Genomic DNA, 25,663 nt, shown 5'->3' on the forward strand with positions numbered 1-25,663 from the left:
AAACTGCAGCGCTGGCAAGGACTGTACATTGGTGTTACAAGGTTTTATTGTAAAGCTATCACAGTTTACTTCTGAAAAAAGCTAGCAGATATAAGAGAGAAAGTTGGCCATAGGTCACTTGCTTCTCCCAAAACAAGCATAGTCTGGCGATGTAGACGGTGGTCGTGTAGGTGATGGACAGATGCACGAAGTTGAAACAGGCTCACGGAATGGTGGAGAAAAGAGATGAGCATTCAGGTACATATGCTGTAAGAGAGAGTGGGTCATAGCTGAAGGTAGACTAGTTATGCAGAGAGCATTTTGATGATAACAATGAATACACCTTTGTTTTTTTTAGTGGATAGTTTAACAAAAGTGTAACAATGTGCTAATAACAATAATAATTATCTGGCAACAACAAAAATAGCATTGTAAAAAGAAAACAGTAAGAACAATAGAGAAACAGTATATCTAATACTATGTAACTTTTCAGTTATTGGAGCCATGAGCAAGAATTACACAAATGCATAGCAGCTTTCACACTTGGACTAAAGTAGCATCCATAGTGCCCCCTGCCGAAAGCTGTAGAGAGGTCTTCCATGTATGCTCAAAGAGCAAGTACAATGCTGCTGGATAACACTGTGGTTAAAAGCAGAATTGAGTCTGCAGTGCTCAGTGTCCAGTCAGAAATATGAAGTTGTAGTTTCCTCCCATTATAATTCAATGGCAGTCAGTGCTAGATGCAGGCAGTGTTTAGCTAAAATGCCACATCGCTGTTGATAAGATTGCCTGCGATATGGATGTGTATGGACTGCTTAATATAATACATTACCATAAGGATAATGCTTGCCATTAAAATTTAAAGAACCCTAATGAGACATGCCATTAACTGCATTTACATCCACTAACAAAAACTGAGGAATTTGTTATGTTCGGTCACAGATGGTCGTGGCCTTAGAAAACATGGTGTTTATGGGATAGCATGCCAGTGTGTGAAATTGTATGTTAAGCGGACATGCTGCCCCATGTGAGAGCATTATGTTGAGCTCCATCAACACACATTCCTGTGCCAAGCACTGCTTGACTGTGGGGCATTGCACATCATATGGCATCATTCTGAGATGTATTATGTAGGAGGCTATACTCACCCTTACAACAGACAGTGTTGTCAACAGAAATGTGAGATTTCAATGAAGCTCTTGCATGGAATCCAGTACTGGCACTGTTAAATTAAAAAGAGAGAAACAAGAACTTCAAGAACTTCTGATTTCCAATCTGATGCAGCACATTGCATGGAGTTAATTCAGCTTTTAACCACAGCAGCATTTGCAGTACAGTCACTGCTCTCTGCGCATGCAAGGGAGGCCTTTCTTTGGCTCATGGCAAGGGGAAACTATGAACACTACTTTCATTCAACTTTTAGTGCTTCTCCAAGCATGCCTAAAGGCCAATTCACACTGGCCATCATGGCACCATCCCATCATGGCACCATAAGGTCAAGGGATATTCACACTGTCCGGCACGTCAAGTCAATTCAAGTCACGTAATCTCAACTCATATGGCTGCCCTCAACTTTTTTTTCGTGGGAATTGCAATCTGCAAAAGATGATATCCAACTGTTTTTACTTGCAAAGTGCATATATGCAGTGTGGTAGCTTATATATGTGAATGCTGGAGTACGAAACTGACATTTATTGTACTCAAATGGTTAGTAGCTTGCAGGGATAGCTTGTATATTAGAGAAAGAAGACAGAAGTGCAAAACAACTCAAAAAAGAGTGTAGGTTCAAAAAAGTCATGTCATGGCATGAATGGGAATTTCACATACTATACGAGGAGTTTGAGGAAAAGTAATCTGCATTTTATATTTTCGGAAGTCAAAGTACCAATTTTTTCATTTGTTAAGTTAAGTTGCACTCAGAAGTACTAAATTAGGAAACACAGTGTTACAAGCTGCTATCACATCTGATGAAAAATTGGTTTAAAGTTAAGTTTAGTTGTTAGCTCTAAGCATTTTTGTGCAATAGTAATCTCTCTCTCGATACCTTTCCCTTCAAGATTTACAGGTTTTCTTTAAATCTTGTATTTGGCCTCAACTGTCTCAATTGTACAGGGGTTACATCTACATCTACATTTATATTCCGCAAGCCACCCAACGGTGTGTGGTGGAGGGCACTTTACATGCCACTATCATTACCTTCCTTTCCTGTTCCAGTCGCGTATGGTTCGCGGGAAGAACGACTGCCGGAAAGCCTCCGTGCACGCTCGAATCTCTCTAATTTTACATTTGTGATCTCCTTGGGAGGTATAAGTAGGGGGAAGCAATATATTCGATACCTCATCCAGAAACGCACCCTCTCGGAACCTGGACAGCAAGCTACACCGCGATGCAGAGCGCCTCTCTTACAGAGTCTGCAACTTGAGTTTGCTAAACATCTCTGTAACGCTGTCACGCTTACCAAATAACCCTGTGACGAAACGCGCCACTCTTCTTTGGAGATCCTCTCTGTCTCCTCCATCAACCCGACCTGGTATGGATCCCACACTGATGAGCAATACTTGAGTATAGGTCAAACAAGTGTTTTGTAAGCCACCTCCTTTGTTGATGGACTACATTTTCTAAGGACTCTCCAATGAATCTCAACCTGGTACCCGCCTTACCAACAATTAATTTTATGTGATCATTCCACTTCAAATCGTTCCGCACGTACACTCCCAGATATTTTACAGAAGTAACTGCTACCAGTGTTTGTTCCGCTATCATATAACCATACAATAAAGGATCCTTCTTTCTATGTATTCACAATACAGTACATTTGTGTATGTTAAGGGTCAGTTGCCACTCCCTGCACCAAGTGCCTGTCCGCTGCAGATCTTCCTGCATTTCACTGCAATTTTCTAATGCTGCAACTTCTCTTTGTACTACAGCATCATCCGCGAAAAGCCGCATGGAACTTCCGACACTATCTACCAGGTCATTTATATATATTGTGAAAAGCAATGGTCCCATAACACTCCCCTGTGACCCGCCAGAGGTTACTTTAACGTCTGTAGATATCTCTCCATTGAGGACAACATGCTGTGTTCTGTTTGCTAAAAACTCTTCAATCCAGCCAGTCTGATATTCCGTAGGCTCTTACTTTATCAGGCGACAGTGCGGAACTGTATCGAACGCCTTCCGGAAGTCAAGGAAAATAGCATCTACCTGGGAGCCTGTATCTAATATTTTCTGGGTCTCATGAACAAATAAAGCGAGTTTGGTCTCTCACAATCGCTGTTTCCGGAATCCATGTTGATTCATACAGAGTAGGTTCTGGGTTTCCAGAAACGACATGATACGCGAGCAAAAAACATGTTCACAAATTCTACAACAGATCGACGTCAAAGATGTAGGTCTATAGTTTTGCGTATTGGGAGGAAATGAGGTTGGGGGTCATGTGATCAACAATGGGCGGATGACGTCAGCTGTCAATCTTTTTCCCTGCGAAACCTTGATGGTGCCGTGATGGGATGGGACGGGATGAGACGGGATGGACAAAGTGGACACTGCCATTTGAAATGCACTGCAGAATGTTTTGACGGGACGGGATGTGACATGTGATGGCCAGTGTGGATTGGCCTTAATAACTGCTTATGGTGCCAATATGTTTTGACGCCATTACGTGAACATCACCCATCTTGTCTTGCAGCAGTGGTGATAGCAAGTACCACCACTGAAATATTGTGGGACTTGGAAAATGTTATAAAGTTGAAAATCCTAGAAGTTTATTTCTATTTAAGACCTATGTGTCTTGAAGAGCCGGCCGCGGTGATCTAGCGGTTGTAGGCGCTCAGTCCGGAGCCGTGCGACTGCTACGGTCTCAGGTTCGAATCCTGCCTCGGGCATGGATGTGTGTGATGTCCTTAGGTTAGTTAGGTTTAAGTAGTTCTAAGTCCATGAACCATGGACCTTGCCGTTGGTGGGGAGGCTTGCGTGCCTCAGCGATACAGATAGCCGTACCGTAGGTGCAACCACAACCGAGGGGTATCTGTTGAGAGGCCAGACAAACGTGTGGTTCCTGAAGAGGGGCAGCAGCCTTTTCAGTAGTTGCAAGGGCAACAGTCTGGATGATTGACTGATCTGGCCTTGTAACAATAACCAAAACGGCCTTGCTGTGCTGGTACTGCGAACGGCTGAAAGCAAGGGGAAACTACGGCCGTAATTTTTCCCGAGGGCATGCAGCTTTATTGTATGATTAAATGATGATGGTGTCCTCTTGGGTAAAATATTCCGGAGGTAAAATAGTCCCCCATTCGGATCTCCGGGCGGGGACTACTCAAGAGGATGTCGTTATCAGGAGAAAGAAAACTGGCGTTCTACAGATCGGAGCGTGGAATGTCAGATCCCTTAATTGGGCAGGTAGGTTAGAAAATTTAAAAAGGGAAATGGATAGGTTGAAGTTAGATATAGTGGGAATTAGTGAAGTTCGGTGGCAGGAGGAACAAGACTTCTGGTCAGGTGACTACAGGGTTATAAACACAAAATCAAATAGGGGTAATGCAGGAGTAGGTTTAATAATAAATAGGAAAATAGGAATGCGGGTAAGCTACTACAAACAGCATAGTGAACGCATTATTGTGGCCAGGATAGATACGAAGCCCACACCTACTACAGTAGTACAAGTTTATATGCCAACTAGCTCTGCAGATGACGAAGAAATTGAAGAAATGTATGATGAAATAAAAGAAATTATTCAGGTAGTGAAGGGAGACGAAAATTTAATAGTCATGGGTGACTGGAATTCGAGTGTAGGAAAAGGGAGAGAAGGAAACATAGTAGGTGAATATGGATTGGGGCTAAGAAATGAAAGAGGAAGCCGCCTGGTAGAATTTTGCACAGAGCACAACATAATCATAACTAACACTTGGTTTAAGAATCATGAAAGAAGGTTGTATACATGGAAGAACCCTGGAGATACTAAAAGGTATCAGATAGATTATATAATGGTAAGACAGAGATTTAGGAACCAGGTTTTAAATTGTAAGACATTTCCAGGGGCAGATGTGGACTCTGACCACAATCTATTGGTTATGACCTGTAGATTAAAACTGAACAAACTGCAAAAAGGTGGGAATTTAAGGAGATGGGACCTGGATAAACTGAAAGAACCAGAGGTTGTACAGAGTTTCAGGGAGAGCATAAGGGAACAATTGACAGGAATGGGGGAAAGAAATACAGTAGAAGAAGAATGGGTAGCTTTGAGGGATGAAGTAGCGAAGGCAGCAGAGGATCAAGTAGGTAAAAAGACGAGGGCTAGTAGAAATCCTTGGGTAACAGAAGAAATATTGAATTTAATTGATGAAAGGAGAAAATATAAAAATGCAGTAAATGAAGCAGGCAAAAAGGAATACAAACGTCTCAAAAATGATATTGACAGGAAGTGCAAAATGGCTAAGCAGGGATGGCTAGAGGACAAATGTAAGGATGTAGAGGCCTATCTCACTAGGGGTAAGATAGATACTGCCTACAGGAAAATTAAAGAGACCTTTGGAGATAAGAGAACGACTTGTATGAATATCAAGAGCTCAGATGGAAACCCAGTTCTAAGCAAAGAAGGGAAAGCAGAGAGGTGGAAGGAGTATATAGAGGGTCTATACAAGGGCGATGTACTTGAGGACAATATTATGGAAATGGAAGAGGATGTAGATGAAGATGAAATGGGAGATACGATACTGCGTGAAGAGTTTGACAGAGCACTGAAAGACCTGAGTCGAAACAAGGCCCCCGGAGTAGACAACATTCCATTGGAACTACTGATAGCCTTGGGGGAGCCAGTCCGGACAAAACTCTACCATCTGGTGAGCAAGATGTATGAAACAGGCGAAATACCCACAGACTTCAAGAAGAATATAATAATTCCAATGCCAAAGAAAGCAGGTGTTGACAGATGTGAAAATTACCGAACAATCAGTTTAATAAGCCACAGCTGCAAAATATTAACACGAATTCTTTACAGACGAATGGAAGGACTAGTAGAGGCCGACCTCGGGGAAGATCAGTTTGGATTCCATAGAAATGTTGGAACACTTGAGGCAATACTGACCCTACAACTTGTCTTAGAAGAAAGATTAATGAAAGGCAAACCTACGTTTCTAGCATTTGTAGACTTAGAGAAAGCTTTTGACAATGTTGACTGGAATACTCTCTTTCAAATTCTGAACGTGGCAGGGGTAAAATACAGGGAGCGAAAGGCTATTTACAATTTGTACAGAAACCAGATGGCAGTTATAAGAGTCGAGGGACATGAAAGGGAAGCAGTGGTTGGGAAGGGAGTAAGACAGGGTTGTAGCCTCTCCCCGATGTTGTTCAATCTGTATATTGAGCAAGCAGTAAAGGAAACAAAAGAAAAATTCGGAGTAGGTATTAAAATTCATGGAGAAGAAATAAAAACTTTGAGATTCACCGATGACATTGTAATTCTGTCAGAGACAGCAAAGGACTTGGAAGAGCAGTTGAATGGAATGGACAGTGTCTTGAAAGGAGGATATAAGATGAACATCAACAAAAGCAAAACAAGGATAATGGAATGTAGTCTAATTAAGTCGGGTGATGCTGAGGGAATTAGATTAGGAAATGAGGCACTTAAAGTAGTAAAGGAGTTTTGCTATTTGGGGAGCAAAATAACTGATGATGGTCGAAGTAGAGAGGATATAAAATGTAGGCTGGCAATGGCAATTAAAGCGTTTCTGAAGAAGAGAAATTTGTTAACATCCAGTATTGATTTAAGTGTCAGGAAGTCATTTCTGAAAGTATTCGTATTGAGTGTAGCCATGTATGGAAGTGAAAATGGACGATAAATAGTTTGGACAAGAAGAGAATAGAAGCTTTCGAAATGTGGTGCTACAGAAGAATGCTGAAGATTAGATGGGTAGATCACATAACTAATGAGGAGGTACTGAATAGGATTGGGGAGAAGAGGAGTTTGTGGCACAACTTGACCAGAGGAAGGGATCGGTTGGTAGGACATGTTCTGAGGCATTAAGGGATCACCAATTTAGTATTGGAGGGCAGCGTGGAGGGTAAAAATCGTAGAGGGAGACCAAGAGATGAATACACTAAGCAGATTCAGAAGGATGTAGGTTGCAGTAGGTACTGGGAGATGAAAAAGCTTGCACAGGATAGAGTAGCATGGAGAGCTGCATCAAACCAGTCTCAGGACTGAAGACCACAACAACAACAACAACAACAACAACAACAAGTTCTAGGGGACTGATGACCATAGATTTTAAGTCCCATAGTGCTCAGAGCCATTTGAGCCATTTTTTGTCTTGAAGACTGTATTAGTAATAAATAAAACAAAAACTAACTGTAAATTAATAATTAGGAGGTAAATATAGAAGAAATGATGAGAAAATAGTGAATTTAAGACAATATTAACATTGAAAGTCCGATTGTTGAATGCCATGTTAATAATGAGGAGTAAAAGTAATTCCAGACAATAAGACGATAAACAAAAGAAAAGCTTTTAGGAAAAATGATACAAAATAAAAGAACATCAACATCATTTTGAACTCACTGACCTTATTTTTTTAAGTTCGGTGTCACTGCTGACTGATTTCTTTTCTCCTGCTATCTTTGGAATTGTGTTATTTCACTGGTCCCTACATTTTGCTCCCCAAACAGGGAGATGACACTGTTCAATATTTTTGCCCTTTCATATGTAAGATCCTGTCATGTAGTGACTTCTTCTTTTTGTACTTCTGGCTGGCCCTATTTAAGCCTCTCCATTTTTTCGTATCCTCTCACCATTTTGCCCTCTCCGTCCCATCCCTGCCTTGTCTCTTCTTCTTCTTCTTCTTCTTCTTCTTCTTCTTCTTCTTCACACATTTCTTCACTCCAATGATACATCTGTGTCTTGGTCTTTCTCTAGGTCTCTTGCCTGCTGTTGTCATTTCATGAGATTGACTTGGTATTTAGCTGATACTTGTTCTTTTAACAAGCCCATACCATATCAATCTTGATTTTTTTCTATGGACTTTTGCATGAGCTTCTCTTTCACTATATCTCTCATGGTGTCATTCCTCATTCTTCCCATTCCAGGATCTCCTATCCTACTTCGCTGAAATTTCATCTTGCATGCCTAAGTCCTGCTCATATGCTTTTTCTTCATTACCATTGTTTCCAATGCAAACATGAATACTGGAGCATAATATGCTCACAATAATGCTTGTTTGCTTTCTGGTGGTACATCCTTACTCCAGCCGAGGCTCCTTACTCTCTGCAAGAATCCATATGTTTCGCTTCCCCTGTCACTATTATCCTTCCCACAGTCTTCAATTCTGCTCCCCACATAGTTGAAGCTTTCCACTTTCTTTAGTACTTGACCTCTAGTACTTATATCCATTGCTGCTCATATCTAATTCCATCTTGTTGTCATCATTTCATACTCTTTTACATAAAATTTTGATCAATACTGTACCGCCAGAGTGTACCATAAATTTAGCCTTTTGTACAAACAACTTGTCCTTCCTTGATACATATCCTTTATTTCTTCTCATAGTCAGTCTTCCAATTCCCCTTTTCTGAAGTGTTTCCCAGATCTGGTTTCTTTTCACGCAGCCATGTGCCTTCTCAGTGTCCAGGAACACTGTTACTAAATCCTTACAGTACTTGTGGTGTCACTCATGATTTTGTGAAATAATTCTTCTCCCAAAAAACTGAATGTTTTCAAAATCTACTGATTTTAGATCTAGGTTGTGGAATTTAGCTTTCTGGGTCTCATTTTTGGTTCCTGTCTGTATCACATTCCAAAACTTTTATGCCTAACTTTTTACAGGCAAGTTTGATGAACATTCACATTCTTCCAAGTAGTCCAAACACTCTTAGACCATTATGTTTTTGGTGGTGTTCTAGTTCATGTGATCTCAAAATTATCTCTTGTTTCAGTGCATATTGTACTCCCTCATTGATTTCAGCAAAGGATTTCTATAGCGTGGTAACGATGTGGTTTATAGAGATTAAAAAAACAATGGCACTACTTCAGACTTGGTATAAACTAGCTAGCTGCACAGAGTGCAGTCACTTGCTAACTGCCACAATGCTTCTCCAAATTATTTTCATTTATCTTGATTTAGTTGTTTAATCAACTACAACCAGTATCCACCATCCACATTTTTTCTTAAACCTTTCTGTTTCCTCCTTGACCACTGTTGTTGTTGTTGTTGTGGTCTTCAGTCCTGAGACTGGTTTGATGCAGCTCTCCATGCTACTCTATCCTGTGCAAGCTTTTTCATCTCCCAGTACCTACTGCAACCTACATCCTTCTGAATCTGCTTAGTGTATTCATCTCTTGGTCTCCCTCTACGATTTTTACCCTCCACGCTGCCCTCCAATACTAAATTGGTGATCCCTTGATGCCTCAGCCTTTTGCTCCCTGTATTTTACCCCTGCCACCTATGTGTTCCTATTTTCCATTCTGATCCTCATATTTATACCCTACCTCCAATCCTTAATTGCTCTTCCACCTCTCTGGCAGCCGTAAAAATGGCCATGTGTGTTCTGCCTGCCCCTCTGATTTTGAAAAGAAAGCAATTATCGTAATACTAAAACTCAAGTCCAACTTTTCATTTTCTCCAGTTCAGAGGACCTTAGTTTATCTTGAGTTGTACCTAGAAACGAAACCACCCACAGTGTGTCTTCTGTTGGTTAGCAATCAAACTGTTTGTCAGCAGTTGTGCCTAGGTGGTCCTAGCTTAAACACCCTTTTTTTGGAAACCAGCCCTGAGAAATCTTGTAGTATCAGACACTCAAGAGAGAAAAAACTTCACCAATTCCCAGTGGTGAAAGCATCAGAATCTCATTAAGGTGATGCCAGTGAAGTATCCACACAGTGAACATGGATCCAAGATCCAAGTTGGTCCACTCTGCCCACTGTCAAATGCACCTTCTCAACCATTTTCATAGCATTTGATGAGTCACTAACATTGACATTTATGCATTACCACACATTCAAACCACCAATGCATGTTTTTTAAGCAGTCAGTAAGCCACAAAACAACTTTGAGAGTATATGCCATGTGGTATGCCAGAGCCTTAGGCATAGCCTCGAAGTGACCTCTGACACTAGCAAAAGCTGACACCAAAAAGGGGTGCCCCATAGTATACCGGTGCCTCTGTTATGATCGTTTTTGTGAGATTTCTCTTACCACGTTTCATGAGTCACTAATGAGGATGCATGCACATTACCTCTAGCACATAGCTCTTCTGGACTGCATGCCAGTTGTACATATGAATGGCATGAGGAAGATCAAAGACAGTTTCAGTGCTGAATGCCTTTAGGTCTGACCAGGGGATTCATTATGGCCCAGAGAGTGTATCAGGTTCTAGAAAGTCCCACATCATGTGTGGCGTAGCTTGTCAAATGGTGACTGCAGTATGCAACTCAATACCAACACTCATTCTGCTTAAATTGTATAATTCAGCATTCATGATTTCCTTTGAGCTGAGTGATGAATAAGTACTTTTTGATATTGTTGTGAGGCCATATTTGTGCATGCTTGCATGTGTATGTGTGTGTGTGTGTGTGTGTGGATCCATTGCATATGTGCTCTTATGAAGCATAAAAGAATAATAGCAGAGCTGTGATACTAAACTTTTTTTCATGTGCCTATCTGTTGCTCTTCAACTTGTCTCTGCAGTGAGTTGGTGTCTTTCCAAATACTATTGTTTTTTCATCAAGTTTTTACATTAATTTAAATTCTGTAATTATTTTGCTTTTTTCTGCAGTTTTAATAACATATCTCTCCTTAAACCAAAACTCTTGGGGAGGAGATTGTGATGACACAATTACTTGACCGCTCCCCTACAGCCTGATTGCTTACCACCTTCAACTGGGTAATGTGTGAATGTGTTCCTTTTTCGGTTTACCACCAGATTTTTTACAAACCAGGAACATAACTGGGGAAAGGCCCTTTGTCACTTTGTAGGAACACAAAAAATGTAGCATCAGTTTAGATGTGAATTTATCAATGCCCTTACTCTGTGCCCAAAAATTTTTCCAGGAAACCTGACTGCCAACGTGCAGAGTGATGGGACACCTACACTTGTTGTAGCACACAGCCTCCCTTCTATGTGCACGCAGGATATTATTCCTGGTGGCTTGCCAGTTCTTCCTTACAGTTTCAGGGCTGCCAGCAGTGGGCAATATATCGTTGATAGACAATATATTAGATAATGGTGAATTAACAGGTAAGTCAAACAGGAGACTAGCATGTATAGATTGATGGACCTCCTGCTGCACAGTATTCAATGCTAAGGTCAACCACCCTATTGACTGGTCCCACCAAGTCTGAGCATCCAAATGAAATATGATAAGGGCAGATTTCAAATTGAGATTCATGCATTCTGCAAGTGATGGCTGTGGTTAGTATGGTATAGTAGTTACATTGCAAATGGCATTGCCAAAACAAGACTTCTTAAACTCTCTAAAAAGGCATGAGCATCATCACTTACTTGCACCCTAGGTGCCCCAAAAACAGAGAAAACCGTATACAAATGTTGAATCATGGCTCGAGCTGTACTTGGAGACAAACAAACAAATTGAGAGAACGCATTTACCAAACCAATAAGTAATTATTTCCCTGTTGAGTGTGTGGGAAGGGGCCCTATGTAGCCAATAAAAAACTTTCCCATGGTATGTTCTGCCCTGTAAGAACTTAATGCACCTTTCTTGAAATTAGGATTAGGATTAGCTCTAAGTCACCCGTGGCATTGGCTAACCAACTGCCTTACCTCCTTATTTAGGTTCAGCCACATCAAGTTCTTCTTAGTTTTCATTAGAGTCTTAAAGATGCTTATGAGCCGCCCCCCCCCCCCCCCCCCCCCTGCCCCCGCCACAAGGGGATTCATGAGAACACTCAAATATGGCAGGATACAAATCATGTTGCAGAAAAATCTTGGGTTTTCAGTTGTGATGGGTAATATAACATATGATCTCCTTCTTCAGTACATACCTGGGAACCACCTCTCGTGCTTTTCAGTGGCCCTTAATTGCACCTGACTGTGGGTCATTGACTTGTTAGTGCCCAGATCATTAAATAGGTCAGGTACTTCACCCAGTACAACACACATTTCATTAGATTCTTCAGGCCCCAACTTTGCCGGTTCCTGCTCAGGTTGAAACATCTGGCTCAGTCATCAGCTACCTGACTATAAGTTCCCCTCATGTGTCAGACCTCAAAACAGAAAGCCAATATTCACACTGCCCACGTAGCAAGCCTTCGCATCTTACATGGATGAGCCAACACCCAGGACAATGCTTGGTTGTCAGTTTCCAATAAAAATTGTCTATGTTAGAGACAGAATTAAAAATTTTCAAGGCCAAACAATACAGCCAATTGTAATTTGTAAGCAGTGCCCCCCCCCCCCCCCCTCCCCCCTCCCATTAATGCCTGGGAGGCATAAGTTGTAGGCTTCCGTTCTCCACTAACTTCCTGAAGCAGAATAGCAGCAATACCAGTCTGCAGTGTAAATTGGCAATTAAAATCAGGTACCCCCAAAACAGATGCAATGACTAAACCCATTTTTACGTGTCCAAAGTTGTCTGCTGGGATGTTGCCCGAATAAAAGGTCCCCCTTTCTGCTTTAACCAGTTAAGAAGTGCAGCCAGTTGTGCAAAATGAGATCAACTTACGAAAAAATTCACCATACCAATGAACTTGTTGATGTCCTTCTTGCTCTCGGGCCTTGGAAATTTCTGTACCACTAGAGTACATTGCTGATCAGTATGATTGATATGGACTCTTTCAGCAGGAAGTGTGTGCCCAAAAAGGAGATCTCCTTATGCCCTAAATTGACCTTAGAAGGTGTAACTGAGAGATCAGCCTCACGCAACCTTTCCAGGGCCTGGGCAGTATGCAAGAAATGTTGTAGTGTCCTGTGGTCAGCAGAAAGAACTATAATTAAAGAAGACACCTTCTTGGCAAACACTAACTGTCAAATGCAAGAACAACAAGAAAACCCCACAATTCTTGTGGTGACAAAACCTGATAAGAAAACAAGACAATGAAATAAAATAATGACCAAAATCTACTCTACCACTCCTTTTGCTTGTGGTGTCAACTATTTTCCCTTCTTCTCCGATTCTTGTTACAGTCACATACAAAATTACCCTTGTTCATTACACCGAAAACACTTATAACTGTTTCCTAAAAAGACGTGTTTCTTCCTCTGAGCCTCAGCGCAGTCATGTGCAAAATGTCCTTTTCAATGACATCAGAAACACTATATCACTTTTAAATTAAAAAATAGGCTGAGTTTGCTCACTTGTGAGAGCTTGCATGTGGTTGTTATGGAGCTATATTTCCCCATCCTTACATTTCACATCACTAAAACAAAACTGCTTACTGTGCAATACTAATTGATCTAATTCAGCAAATATCTATGGATTAGTGCAAAATGTTGCCCTTGATCTGTCTTCCACCTGAAAGCTCTCAGTTATACTTTCGACTGCATTATTCTCTGGGATTTCTATACACAGACCTGACAATGCTTCTAGGGTTTCCTCAATATATTGAGCCAAATTGTCTGAAATACATTGCACACAATATATACACATAAGCATTTATAAGCTCATTTTGTGCTCACTCCAGGAGCTGATTTTGCAAGACTCTTTTTCCTAAAATTACTTAACAATAGATTTTCATTAGTGGCTTCAGTAATTACTATTTTAAGTTTTCCTACAGCATGGGGAAACATCATATGTAACCCTTCTGCGTCAGGCACTTGCGGTGTTTCAGTCAAATTTTGTAACCACCCTGTGATCCATAGTAACCACACAACTTGTTCATTAGTATCTATTTCAAAGCCTGATGCATTTCGAAAAAGATAAAAAAAGGCTTGGGTACTTTACTATGCATCTTCCAACCCACTGTACCATTGCCCACTCTACTGCAATCACTGACTATTTCAGTTGCCTGACCAAAATCATGCATGCCTTCCCTCCCTTCATTACATTGCCAGCTTAGCAAACTACTTTGCAACTGTACTTTTATTATTTTATTACGTAAATCCTGAATAACCACTTTCTGTGTAGAATCAGCAAATAAATGTTCAATATCCCGAATATTTGGAATACCTGCATGTGGATAGGAACACTACCCTTCAGTAAGTCTGTACTAGCTTGCACACTTTCCGAGAGACTACTATAACCCCAAAGGGGACACTCACCTAACCTACTGTTTCTGTATTGACAACAAGGCAGTGTCCCAGCACTCCACACAGTCACTGCCCTAATTCCGCCATGCTACCATCAACCTTGTGTGCTCATATCCCAACTCAGATTTGGTTAGATAAGATATCCGCAGCACATTCCTCGCTTCCATAGTAAGTCCAGGGTAACCTGCAATGTAAGGAGAAATATCTTAAGGGCATTCACAAGTAGTTTAATGGGAAACAAAGTCCTAAGAAGTGCAGACTCAGAACCCCATCACCTTCTCATTGTGCTCTGCTACCATTGTGGTAAGTTGCTGGGCTAACATTAATTCAGACATGTTTTTAAAGCAAATTTATTAACAAAGTATTCCTACTCAACATTTACCAAAAAACACATATTGCCAAAAGTTTCAGCAGAAACTAAGTAACTGCTTGACATTAAAATTTAAATCCCCCAACCTATCATAAAAATGCATATAGTAAACCCTTAAACAAAATTTATGATGATAAACTGACATCAATTTCAAAACCATCTTTAGGTAAAATCAGTTTAGCAACAGAACTTAAAATACCTAATAACAATTACAGTGGCACCCCTACCCACAAGTTCACACCCACCAGTTCCATTCATGGCACAATTTAAGATTTACTCAAGTACTGTACAGAAGTACCAGACAATTTCCAAGCAAGCTTAGGTGCAGAGCACCTTCAAATGAACACTAAATATGGAGATGCGAATTGTTCAGTTACAGAAGATGATTACTTAACCAAAGATTGATCTGCAGCATTAGAACCTGTACAAAGTGCTCAATACATTGCAGGTGTCAGTCGTGGTCAGAACAGTTTTCTGTGTAATAAAATTCAAAATGAGAAACTTTGAGTGTTCTGTGTAGTTGTGAGTGCATTAAGCCACAGATTAGTACCTTCAAATGTAGGCATGTTGTTTGTGATTAAATGGTGGATGCTTCTGTAACCAGAGTAACTAAAGTGCTTGGTGTTTCAAGAGGCACCGTATCAAAGATTTATGTTGCGTACAGAAAAACAACATCTGTTATGTCACAAAATGGACCAAAGGCATCACCTGTCATATGACAAAATGGATGAAACGGTGTGTTGAGTGATTGTGACAGACAGTTGTTGAAAAGGATTGTGACGAAAAATAAGAGAATGACAGGTGAAAATCTCGTCACAGAACTGAATGTCACAGTTGCGGACCATGTCAGCACCAAAAGAACCCAAAGGGAGCTCCTTAAGCGGGGAATTGCCAGGCTAGCTGATATTGCAAAATCACTCCTCAGTGATGCGAAAGTCTTAACAGGAAAACATGGTGCTGAAGCCTTAAAACCTGGACTATGGAACAATGCAAGAAAGTCATTTGGTTGGATAAGTGTTTTTTCACACTGTTTCCAACTTTTGGCTGAGGTTACGTCCAAAGAATAAAACATGGTGTGGCTCAGTGGTGTTTGAACAGCCATGTTATGCTATTCCGTGATTTGTTCCTCACAAGTGATGCTGTGTTCCAAAACAACAGGGCCCCTGTTCAAATAGCCCATGTCATCCTGGACTGGATGGCAATGAATTGTGTTTTTGGTGATTCCATATTTTTGTACATTCCCTGCAGCAACAGCATACACTTATGTATGGTTTGTGGATGTTTTCCAGAGCTATGACGAGGATTTCCAGAACTATGACCAGCCCTGAATTATCACAGCAGTCAGCCTTGTAAACACAAATTGCTTTTGACTAAATACCTGTTGCTGCCATTGGGTGGATGGAGATTCACAAAATATGGCATGCAGCTGAATAGGAGGGGACAGATTAACTGAGTATCTTCTAGAAAGTGTAAGGGGGGCCCACAAGCACACAGGGCAAATCCCTGTGCTTACTGGAGTTAGAGAGACTCATATTTTAGGCTAGTCATGCTAGAGGCAGAGAGTATTGAAAGAAATTATATCACAAAAGGGCCATTTTGTGTAGATCAGAACTTAGGAGCATGCGGTGTGTGTTGTTAGTGCAGATTACTTTCCTTGTAGTTTGTAACAGTCTACAGATTACCTCTAAGAAACTTCCACCTATTTATGAGAAATCTAGATGTGTTGTTGGGCTACCTTTCATTCACACAAGGAGAAACAGTTGTTTTTGGAGATTTCAGTGTAATTTCTTAAAATATATGAACAGCAAAAATGAACTGGAATCATTGTTTGGATGTTTCAGTCTCTTTTCAGTGGTTGATTTTCCAGTTCATGTGCAGGAAAGCATTAGGACCATTCTTACAGACAGTGCTCAGGTTGAAATAGTTATTGTGTAACCAGTAGTTAATGGACTCTCTGATCATGGTGCACAAGTAATGGAAATAAACAATACACCTTCACACCTGAAGCAGGACATAGACAGAAGTGTGGTTTATTAATGAGAACAAGATGCAGTATTTTAAGAATAAATTAAAAGAGGTGGTATGGGATGAGATGTATATAGAAAGAGATGCTAATGTCAAAAGCAATTTATTCCATAGCAGATTTATGTCAGTATTTGAAAGCAACTTTCCTGAAAGGATATCCAGAAAATTCATTAAAAAAAAAAAGCAAGAAAGCCATGACTAACCAAGGAAATTAAAATCTTATGTGCGAGGAAGAGGGAAACTTATACAAAGACTAGAATAAGTCAGTCTTTAATTTTGTCATCTCAGCATCCCTACTTAGCATTTTGCACTTCTGTCAGTCTCATTTTTAAATGTTTTGTTCTCTTTAGCCTGCTTTATTTACTATTTTTTTATGTTTTCTCCTTTCGTCAGTTAACTTCGATATTTACTGTGATATCCAAGGATTTCTCTTAGAGCTTGTCTTTTTAATTATTTGATCTTCTGCTGCTTTCACCATTTCATGTCTCGAAGCTATCCATCCATCTCCTACTGTATTCCTTTCCCTGTTGTAATCAGTCATTGCCTAGTGCTCCCTCTCAGCAACCTCCTTGTCCAGGTCCCATCTCCTTAATTTCCTACCTTTTTGGAATTTATTGAGTTTTGATCTACAACTCATAACCAATAAATTATGGTTGGAGTCCAAATCTGCCCCTGGAAATATCTTATAATTTAAAACCTGGTTCCAAAATATCTGTCTTACCATTACATAATCAATCTGAAATCTTTCAGAGTCTCCAGTTCTCTTTCATGTATACAGATTTCATTCATGATTCTCAAATCAAGTGTTACCGATGATCAGATTGTGCTTTGTGCAAAATTTTTCCAGGTGGCTTCCCGTTTCATTCCTTCTCCGCAGTCCATGTTCACCTACTATTTTTCCTTCTCTTCTTTTCCCTACTACCAAATTCCAGTCCCCCATCACAGTTAAATTTTCGTCTTCCTTAACTACCTGAGTATTTATACATTTCTTCAGTCCCTTCATCATCTGTGGAGCTATGAGTAGTTGATATACAAACTTTTACAACTGTGATGGATGTTGACTTCGAGTCTGTCTTGGCTATGATAATGCTTTCGGTATGCTGTTTGTAGCAGCCTACCCATGATCATATTTTCTTATTCATTATTAGATCTAATCCTGCATTATCCCTATTTGATTTTGTATTTATAACTCTGTAATTACCTAATGAGGAATGCCATTCATCCTGCGACCTATCCATTTCTCTTTTTAAATTTTCTAACCTACCTGCCTGATTAAGGGATCTAACATACCACGCTCTAATCCCATCCTCTTCCCCACCCCCCACCCCTCCTGCCCTCCTCTTCTGATGACAACGTTTTGCTGAGAAGTCCCCACCTAGAGATCTGATTGGGGGGCTGTTTTACCTCTGGAATATTTTACCCAAAAGGATGCTCTCAACATTTAATAATCTAATAGAGCTGCATGCCATCAGGAAAAAGTATGACTATTCCTTTCAGCTGTTAGTAGTACCAGCACAGCAAGCCTGTGTTTGCTAATGTTACAACACCATATCAGTCAGTCATAGAGACTGTTGCCCCTGCAACTACTGAAAAGGCTGCTGCCCCACTTCAGGAACCACACATCTGTCTGGCCTCCCAACAGATACCCGTCCAGTATGGCTGTCTGTATTGTTGAGGCATTCAAGCCAATCCACCACGGTTAATATTCACTTCAAAATGAATTTTTGTCTATAATGCAGAACATATTAAAATATATCCACTTGCATCTTTTCTGTAGGAGCATTTTGGGGTTAAACAATTCATAGCTAGTAAATATCCTAAAAAAACTGTCACGAGATTGAGGTAGATGTCTTCTGTGAAAATGCCAATGTTCTTTCGTACCAGTGGAACAGATGTTTCATTAAGTATGATAGCTGTTTTGAAAAGTAAAGTGTACCACAGTGTGTCACATTACCTAAAAATAAATTGCCCTTAAAAGATTGTGTTGGCGTACTTTTGGAATTACCATCATACATCTATAATTATTTCCAGACAAGCATTGAATATTTGAAACCAATAGTAATTAAGTAATTTTAGCGTTCTTCCAGCATATGTCAATGGTTGTTGGCAGTTTGAAATGAACTATTTAAAGGTAATATATCAGTTTATTTATGTTATTTTTAAATTGTGTTTAATTTATTTCTGTATTCTTTTTTGTCTCTTTAAATGAATTTTGATCGTTTTTAAGATGTTTGTATGCTTTTCAACACAGAATTGTTACCTTTGAGATTGCTAAAATATTTTTTTTCTATTTCTTCAAGCTGATATTAGTGTGCTTATAGCTTAAATGTAAGTGTAGACTTCTGCACCCATTATCACTGTCAATAAAATTCTTCAGGATATTTGACCACGTTGTGTATGTGTAATGTTCTTTGAAGTTTTCGCCACTGTTGCAAATTTTCTTCCTTGAGCTGTTTTGCTGATTGCTTATAGCTTGTTATGAGGATTTATGAGTTGCCTGGCTATTGATGGTGTTTTTATGATGTCTGTTGACAACTGTTACACATATTAATTAAGAAAATAGTAATGTGTACTACTATATTTCACATATTTTCATGAATAAAACCAATCATTTCACTGTTATTGTATTCTGAAATTTTTACTACTGGCAGTTAACATTGCTCTGTACTGTGTATAGCCCCCATTTCATAACTGATCCATTATTACCCCCTTTCACACCTTTCTATTAGGTCTCATAGACTTCAAATTATCAAGTAAAAAAAATTAATATTGATTTTTTTTTAGGTACTGGAAACACTTGTGGCAGCAGAATATATAATATTTGTACATATAAATACATCAAAGAAGAACATTTTTAAATGTTTTCATATTTCTTTCTTCTTGCAGCAAGTGGTTTTACTGGTTGGATGACAGGGCGACTGACAGATAATACGTTTCCTGATTACCATGATGGCTACAGCTGGTTCACAGTGTTTGGCGTTTTCTTTCCCACTGTAACTGGGGTAATGGCAGGCATCAATATGAGTGGAGATCTTCGTTACCCTTCACGGGATATCCCAAATGGAACTCTTGCTGCAATGGGTACTGGGTGAGTGTAGTTGCATAGATAAGTATGCATGAGAGGACTGCTGCTGACTCAGTTAATCTCAGTATATACCAGTAGGGGACGTGTTCTTTTGAACACAAAAATGGAAAATAAAATAGAACTGGTTAAAAAACTCCCACACTGTACTTCACAAACCTATCTAGATGATGTATCACCATTAGTAGCAGCAACAGCTACAAGAAGCACTTTACATCCACTGCTGGAGAAAGCCACCTCTAGGTTTCTTCATAGATTGCTGTAAACACTCATCTTGCTTGTGCACTTTTTCTTATGCAACTGTTCATGCATTAGGTTGCCATTTCTTATCTCTTAAGTAGTTAGTGAAACTGTCATCAGTCTGAAGATTTATTTGAACACCACAGAGCTTTAATAGGCATGATCCTGTTGGAGGTCATAGGCTGTACCTTCCTCCAATCTTTGAACCGACTCACCCAGTCAGTTATTGGGTGACCTACAGTTTAACATAGACTCCAAAACTTGGCACAATTTGGCATTCTTCACGTTAACAGACATTACCAGAGGTGAGAGAAGTGATGGGCGACGGATAAAAATCCTAGGTAGTCCCTTAAAGGACTTCTTCCTTGGTCCATACAACGTTGACACATCTGGTGCATGTCTTGTACATCATCATTTTTTTTTTATTACTGTTGTAATTATGTCTTCCACTCTAGTCTATTCTGCAATCCATTTTGTTTATCTGGTAATTCTGAAAATGTATCTCTTGGTTTGCTCACTGTGTAGGTCACAGTTTTTGAATGGTTTTCACATTAAAAGTCCTTGTTCCACTGTTGTAAGACAAAAGTGTTAACTCTGCTATTTAACAGAAAAACAAATATTCCAGGTAATTTTTATTCTTACATTTACCTTTCATAATTGAGGTGTTTCCACAAGAGTGGCAAAGACCTTACACAGAGATAGTGAATACCTGACAACGTTCTGTCTGCTGTCTGAAAATCCTGTACAAGATCTAAGACAAGCAGAAACTCAGCAGCTGAACTAACTGTGTCCTCATCAGCTTAACTGAGTGTCTGTTTCAGATTTGTGGTTCAACAGATAATTTGACACAACCACTTTGCAGCTCAGTATAATAACTCTATAATTCTTTCAATGGATCCACTGTCCTTGAGTTCTGTGCCCTCAGTCCCCCAGACCCCTTACTCTATGGAACTACAGGCTACCATAGCTACATAATAGTATAAATTTAGTCTCTCTTAAATCTTAAATATAAGATTAAAAATAATCACAATATAAAGTTTCTTACAGAGGAAAGTCTTCTCAGAGTGGAAACCAGTAAAAAATGAAATAGTTTCAGGTGTAAGTCACTTAAATGTCCACAAGAAGCAGATCTACATCTACATCTACATTGATACTCTGCAAGCCACCCAACGGTGTGTGGCGGAGGGCACTTTACGTGCCACTGTCATTACTTCCCTTTCCTGTTCCAGTCGCGTATGGTTCGCAGGAAGAACAGCTGTCTGAAAGCCTCCGTGCGCGCTCTAATCTCTCTAATTTTACATTCGTGATCTCCTCGGGAGGTATAAGTAGGGGGAAGCAATATATTCGATACCTCATCCAGAAACGCACCCTCTCGAAACCTGGCGAGCAAGCTACACCGCGGTGCAGAGCGCCTCTCTTACAGAGTCTGCCACTTGAGTTTATTAAACATCTCCGTAACGCTATCACGGTTACCAAATAACCCTGTGACGAAACGCGCCTTTGTTGATGGACTACATTTTCTAAGCACTCTCCCAATGAATCTCAACCTGGTACCCGCCTTACCAACAATTAATTTTATATGATCATTCCACTTCAAATCGTTCCGCACGTATACTCCCAGATATTTTACAGAAGTAACTGCTACCAGTGTTTGTTCCACTATCATATAATCATACAATAAAGGATCCTTCTTTCTGTGTATTTGCATTACATTACATTTGTCTATGTTAAGGGTCAGTTGCCACTCCCTGCACCAAGTGCCTATCCGCTGCAGATCTTCCTGCATTTCGCTACAATTTTCTAATGCTGCAACTTCTCTGTATACTACAGCATCATCCACAAAAAGCCGCATGGAACTTCCGACACTATCTACTAGGTCATTTATATATATTGTGAAAAGCAATGGTCCCATAACACTCCCCTGTGACACGCCAGAGGTTACTTTAACGTCTGTAGACGTCTCTCCATTGATAACAACATGCTGTGTTCTGTTTGCTAAAAACTCTTCAATCCAGCCACACAGCTGGTCTGATATTCCGTAGGCTCTTACTTTGTTTATCAGGCGACAGTGCGGAACTGTATCGAACGCCTTCCGGAAGTCAAGAAAAATAGCATCTACCTGGGAGCCGGTATCTAATATTTTCTGGGTCTCATGAACAAATAAAGCGAGTTGGGTCTCACACAATCACTGTTTCCGGAATCCATGTTGATTCCTACATAGTAGATTCTGGGTTTCCAGAAATGACATGATACGCGAGCAAAAAACATGTTCTAAAATTCTACAAGAGATCGACGTCAGAGATATAGGTCTATAGTTTTGCGCATCTGCTCGACGATCCTTCTTGAAGACTGGGACTACCTGTGCTCTTTTCCAATCATTTGGAACCCTCCGTTCCTCTAGAGACTTGCGGTACACGGCTGTTAGAAGGGGGGTAAGTTCTTTCGCGTACTCTGTGTAGAATCGAATTGGTATCCCATCAGGTCCAGTGGACTTTCCTCTATTGAGTGATTCCAGTTGCTTTTCTATTTTTTGGACACTTATTTCGATGTCAGCCATTTTTTCGTTTGTGCGAGGATTTAGAGAAGGAATTGCAGTGCGGTCTTCCTCTGTGAAACAGCTTTGGAAAAAGGTGTTTAGTATTTCAGCTTTGCGCGTGTCATCCTCTGTTTCAATGCCATCATCATCCCGGAGTGTCTGGATATGCTGTTTCGAGCCACTTACTGATTTAACGTAAGACCAGAACTTCCTAGGATTTTCTGTCAAGTCGGTACATAGAATTTTACTTTCGAATTCAATGAACGCTTCACGTATAGCCTTCCTTACGCTAAATTTGACATCGTTTGGCTTCTGTTTGTCTGAGAGGTTTTGGCTGCGTTTAAACTTGGAGTGGAGCTCTCTTTGCTTTCGCAGTAGTTTCCTAACTTTGTTGTTGTACCACGGTGGGTTTTTCCCGTCCCTCACAGTTTTACTCGGCACGTACCTGTCTAAAACGCATTTTACGATTGCCTTGAACTTTTTCCATAAACACTCAACATTGTCAGTGTCGGAACAGAAATTTTCGTTTTGATCTGTTAGGTAGTCTGAAATCTGCCTTCCATTACTCTTGCTAAACAGATAAACCTTCCTCCCTTTTTTTATATTCCTATTAACTTCCATATTCAGGGATGCTGCAACGGCCTTATGATCACTGATTCCCTGTTCTGTACATACAGAGTCGAAAAGTTCTGGTCTGTTTGTTATCAGTAGGTCCAAGATGTTATCTCCACGAGTCAGTTCTCTGTTTAATTGCTCGAGGTAATTTTCGGATAGTGCACTCAGTATAACGTCACTCGATGCTCTGTCGCTACCACCCGTCCTAAACATCTGAGTGTCCCAGTCTATATCTGGTAAATTGGAATCTCCACCTAAGACTATAACATGCTGAGAAAATTTATGTGAAATGTATTCCAAATTTTCTCTCAGTTGTTCTGCCACTAATGTTGCTGAGTCGGGAGGTCGGTAAAAGGAGCCAATTATTAACCTAGTTCGGTTGTTTAGTGTAACCTCCACCCATAATAATTCACAGGAACTATCCACTTCTACTTCACTACAGGATAACTTACTACTAACAGCGATGAACACTCCACCACCGGTTGCATGCACTCTATCCTTTCTAAACACCGTCTGTACCTTTGTAAAAATTTCGGCAGAATTTATCTCTGGCTTAAGCCAGCTTTCTGTACCTATAACGATTTCAGCTTCGGTGCTTTCTATCAGTGCTTGAAGTTCCGGTACTTTACCAACGCAGCTTCGACAGTTGACAATTACAATACCGATTGCTGCTTGGTCCCCGCATGTCCTGACTTTGCCCCGCACCCGTTGAGGCTGTTGCCCTTTCTGTACTTGCCCAAGGCCATCTAACCTAAAAAACCGCCCAGCCCACGCCACACAACCCCTGCTACTCGTGTAGCCGCTTGTTGCGTGTAGTGGACTCCTGACCTATCCAGCGGAACCCGAAACCCCACCACCCTATGGCGCAAGTCGAGGAATCTGCAGCCCACACGGTCGCAGAACCGTCTCAGCCTCTGATTCAGACCCTCCACTCGGCTCTGTACCAAAGGTCCGCAGTCAGTCCTGTCGACGATGCTGCAGATGGTGAGCTCTGCTTTCATCCCGTTAGCGAGACTGGCAGTCTTCACCAAATCAGATAGCCGCCGGAAGCCAGAGAGGATTTCCTCCGATCCATAGCGACACACATCATTGGTGCCGACATGAGCGACCACCTGCAGATGGGTGCACCCTGTACCCTTCATGGCATCCGGAAGGACCCTTTCCACATCTGGAATGACTCCCCCCGGTATGCACACGGAGTGCACATTGGTTTTCTTCCCCTCTCTTGCTGCCATTTCCCTAAGGGGCCCCATTACGCGCCTGACGTTGGAGCTCCCAACTACCAGTAAGCCCACCCTCTGCAACTGCCCGGATCTTGCAGACTAAGGGGCAACCTCTGGAACAGGACAAGCAGCCATGTCAGGCCGAAGATCAGTATCAGCCTGAGACAGAGCCTGAAACCGGTTCGTCAGACAAACTGGAGAGGCTTTCCGTTCAGCCCTCCGGAATGTCTTTCGCCCCCTGCCACCCTTGAAACGACCTCCCACTCTACCACAGGTGAGGGATTAGCCTCAATGCGGGCAGTATCCCGGGCAACCACAGTCGTAGTCCGATCAGGGGATGCGTGGGACGAGCTGGCCGTCCCCGACAAACCCCCATCCGGACCCCCACAGTGATGCCCATTGGCAACAGCCTCAAGCTGTGTGACCGAAGCCAACACTGCCTGAAGCTGGGAGCGAAGGGATGCCAACTCAGCCTGCATCCGAACACAGCAGTTGCAGTCCCTATCCATGCTAAAAACTGTTTTGCAAAAAACGTCTGAACTAATCTACAGAGAGCGCAAACAAATCGACAAAATTTAAACGGTTATTAAAATACAAGATTGCCTAGTAAATGCAGTAATGCTGCTACTTGCGCACTGCTGACACTGCTCGGCGGCGGAAGGAGACTAAGCGAAATCACACTATTCAGGTACTAAAACGCGATGCTACACTCTCAAATACTATAATACGCCCGAAATTTATGAATTAAACAATGCAAGTACCAAAAACAGGCAAAGAAATTAAGAGTTAAACTATGTAACAAACGAGTGAGCTAGGAGTATACGACTTGCTGCTCAGCTGCTTATCCAACGGCGGCAGGGAGCACACTGACTGTGACCAACCGACACTGGCCGTTCAAAAACAAAAACAGTAGACAAACGACTACGCGAATTTACACTATTCAGGCACTAAAACGCGATGCTACAACTCTCAAATACTATAATACGCCCGAAATTTATGAATTAAACAATGCAAGTACCAAAAACACGCAAAGAAATTAAGAATTAAACTATGTAACAAACGAGTGAGCTAGGAGTATACGACTTGCTGCTCAGCTGCTTATCCAACGGCGGCAGGGAGCACACTGACTGTGACCAACCGACACTGGCCGTTCAAAAACAAAAACAGTAGACAAACGACTACGCGAATTTACACTATTCAGGCACTAAAACGCGATGCTACAACTCTCAAATACTATAATACGCCCGAAATTTATGAATTAATATTGAATTGGTGATGGTCATCTGCAGACGTGATCCACAAGTAGCAAACTCATCACTTTCAATTGCAAGTGTATGCTAAACTGCTGAAACATATGGAGAAAAGATATCATAACAGTATAGAAAATACTTTTTTCAAGC

At 40.9% G+C, this 25,663-nt stretch overlaps 1 protein-coding gene across 5 annotated transcripts in view; it reads left to right on the plus strand.

Moving 5' to 3' along the window:
- LOC124717142 (solute carrier family 12 member 8) overlaps positions 1-25,663 on the plus strand; it is a 195,524-nt gene that overhangs the window by 86,728 nt on the left and 83,133 nt on the right. For all 5 annotated transcript variants that reach the window (XM_047243930.1, XM_047243905.1, XM_047243896.1 and 2 more), the window contains exon 6: positions 19,454-19,655. In XM_047243930.1, coding sequence (XP_047099886.1) covers positions 19,454-19,655 — 202 coding nt within the window. The remainder of the gene's footprint in view (positions 1-19,453; positions 19,656-25,663) is intronic.

The sequence above is a fragment of the Schistocerca piceifrons genome, chromosome 1 (assembly GCF_021461385.2).
Source record: "Schistocerca piceifrons isolate TAMUIC-IGC-003096 chromosome 1, iqSchPice1.1, whole genome shotgun sequence".
Lineage (NCBI taxonomy): Eukaryota > Metazoa > Arthropoda > Insecta > Orthoptera > Acrididae > Schistocerca > Schistocerca piceifrons.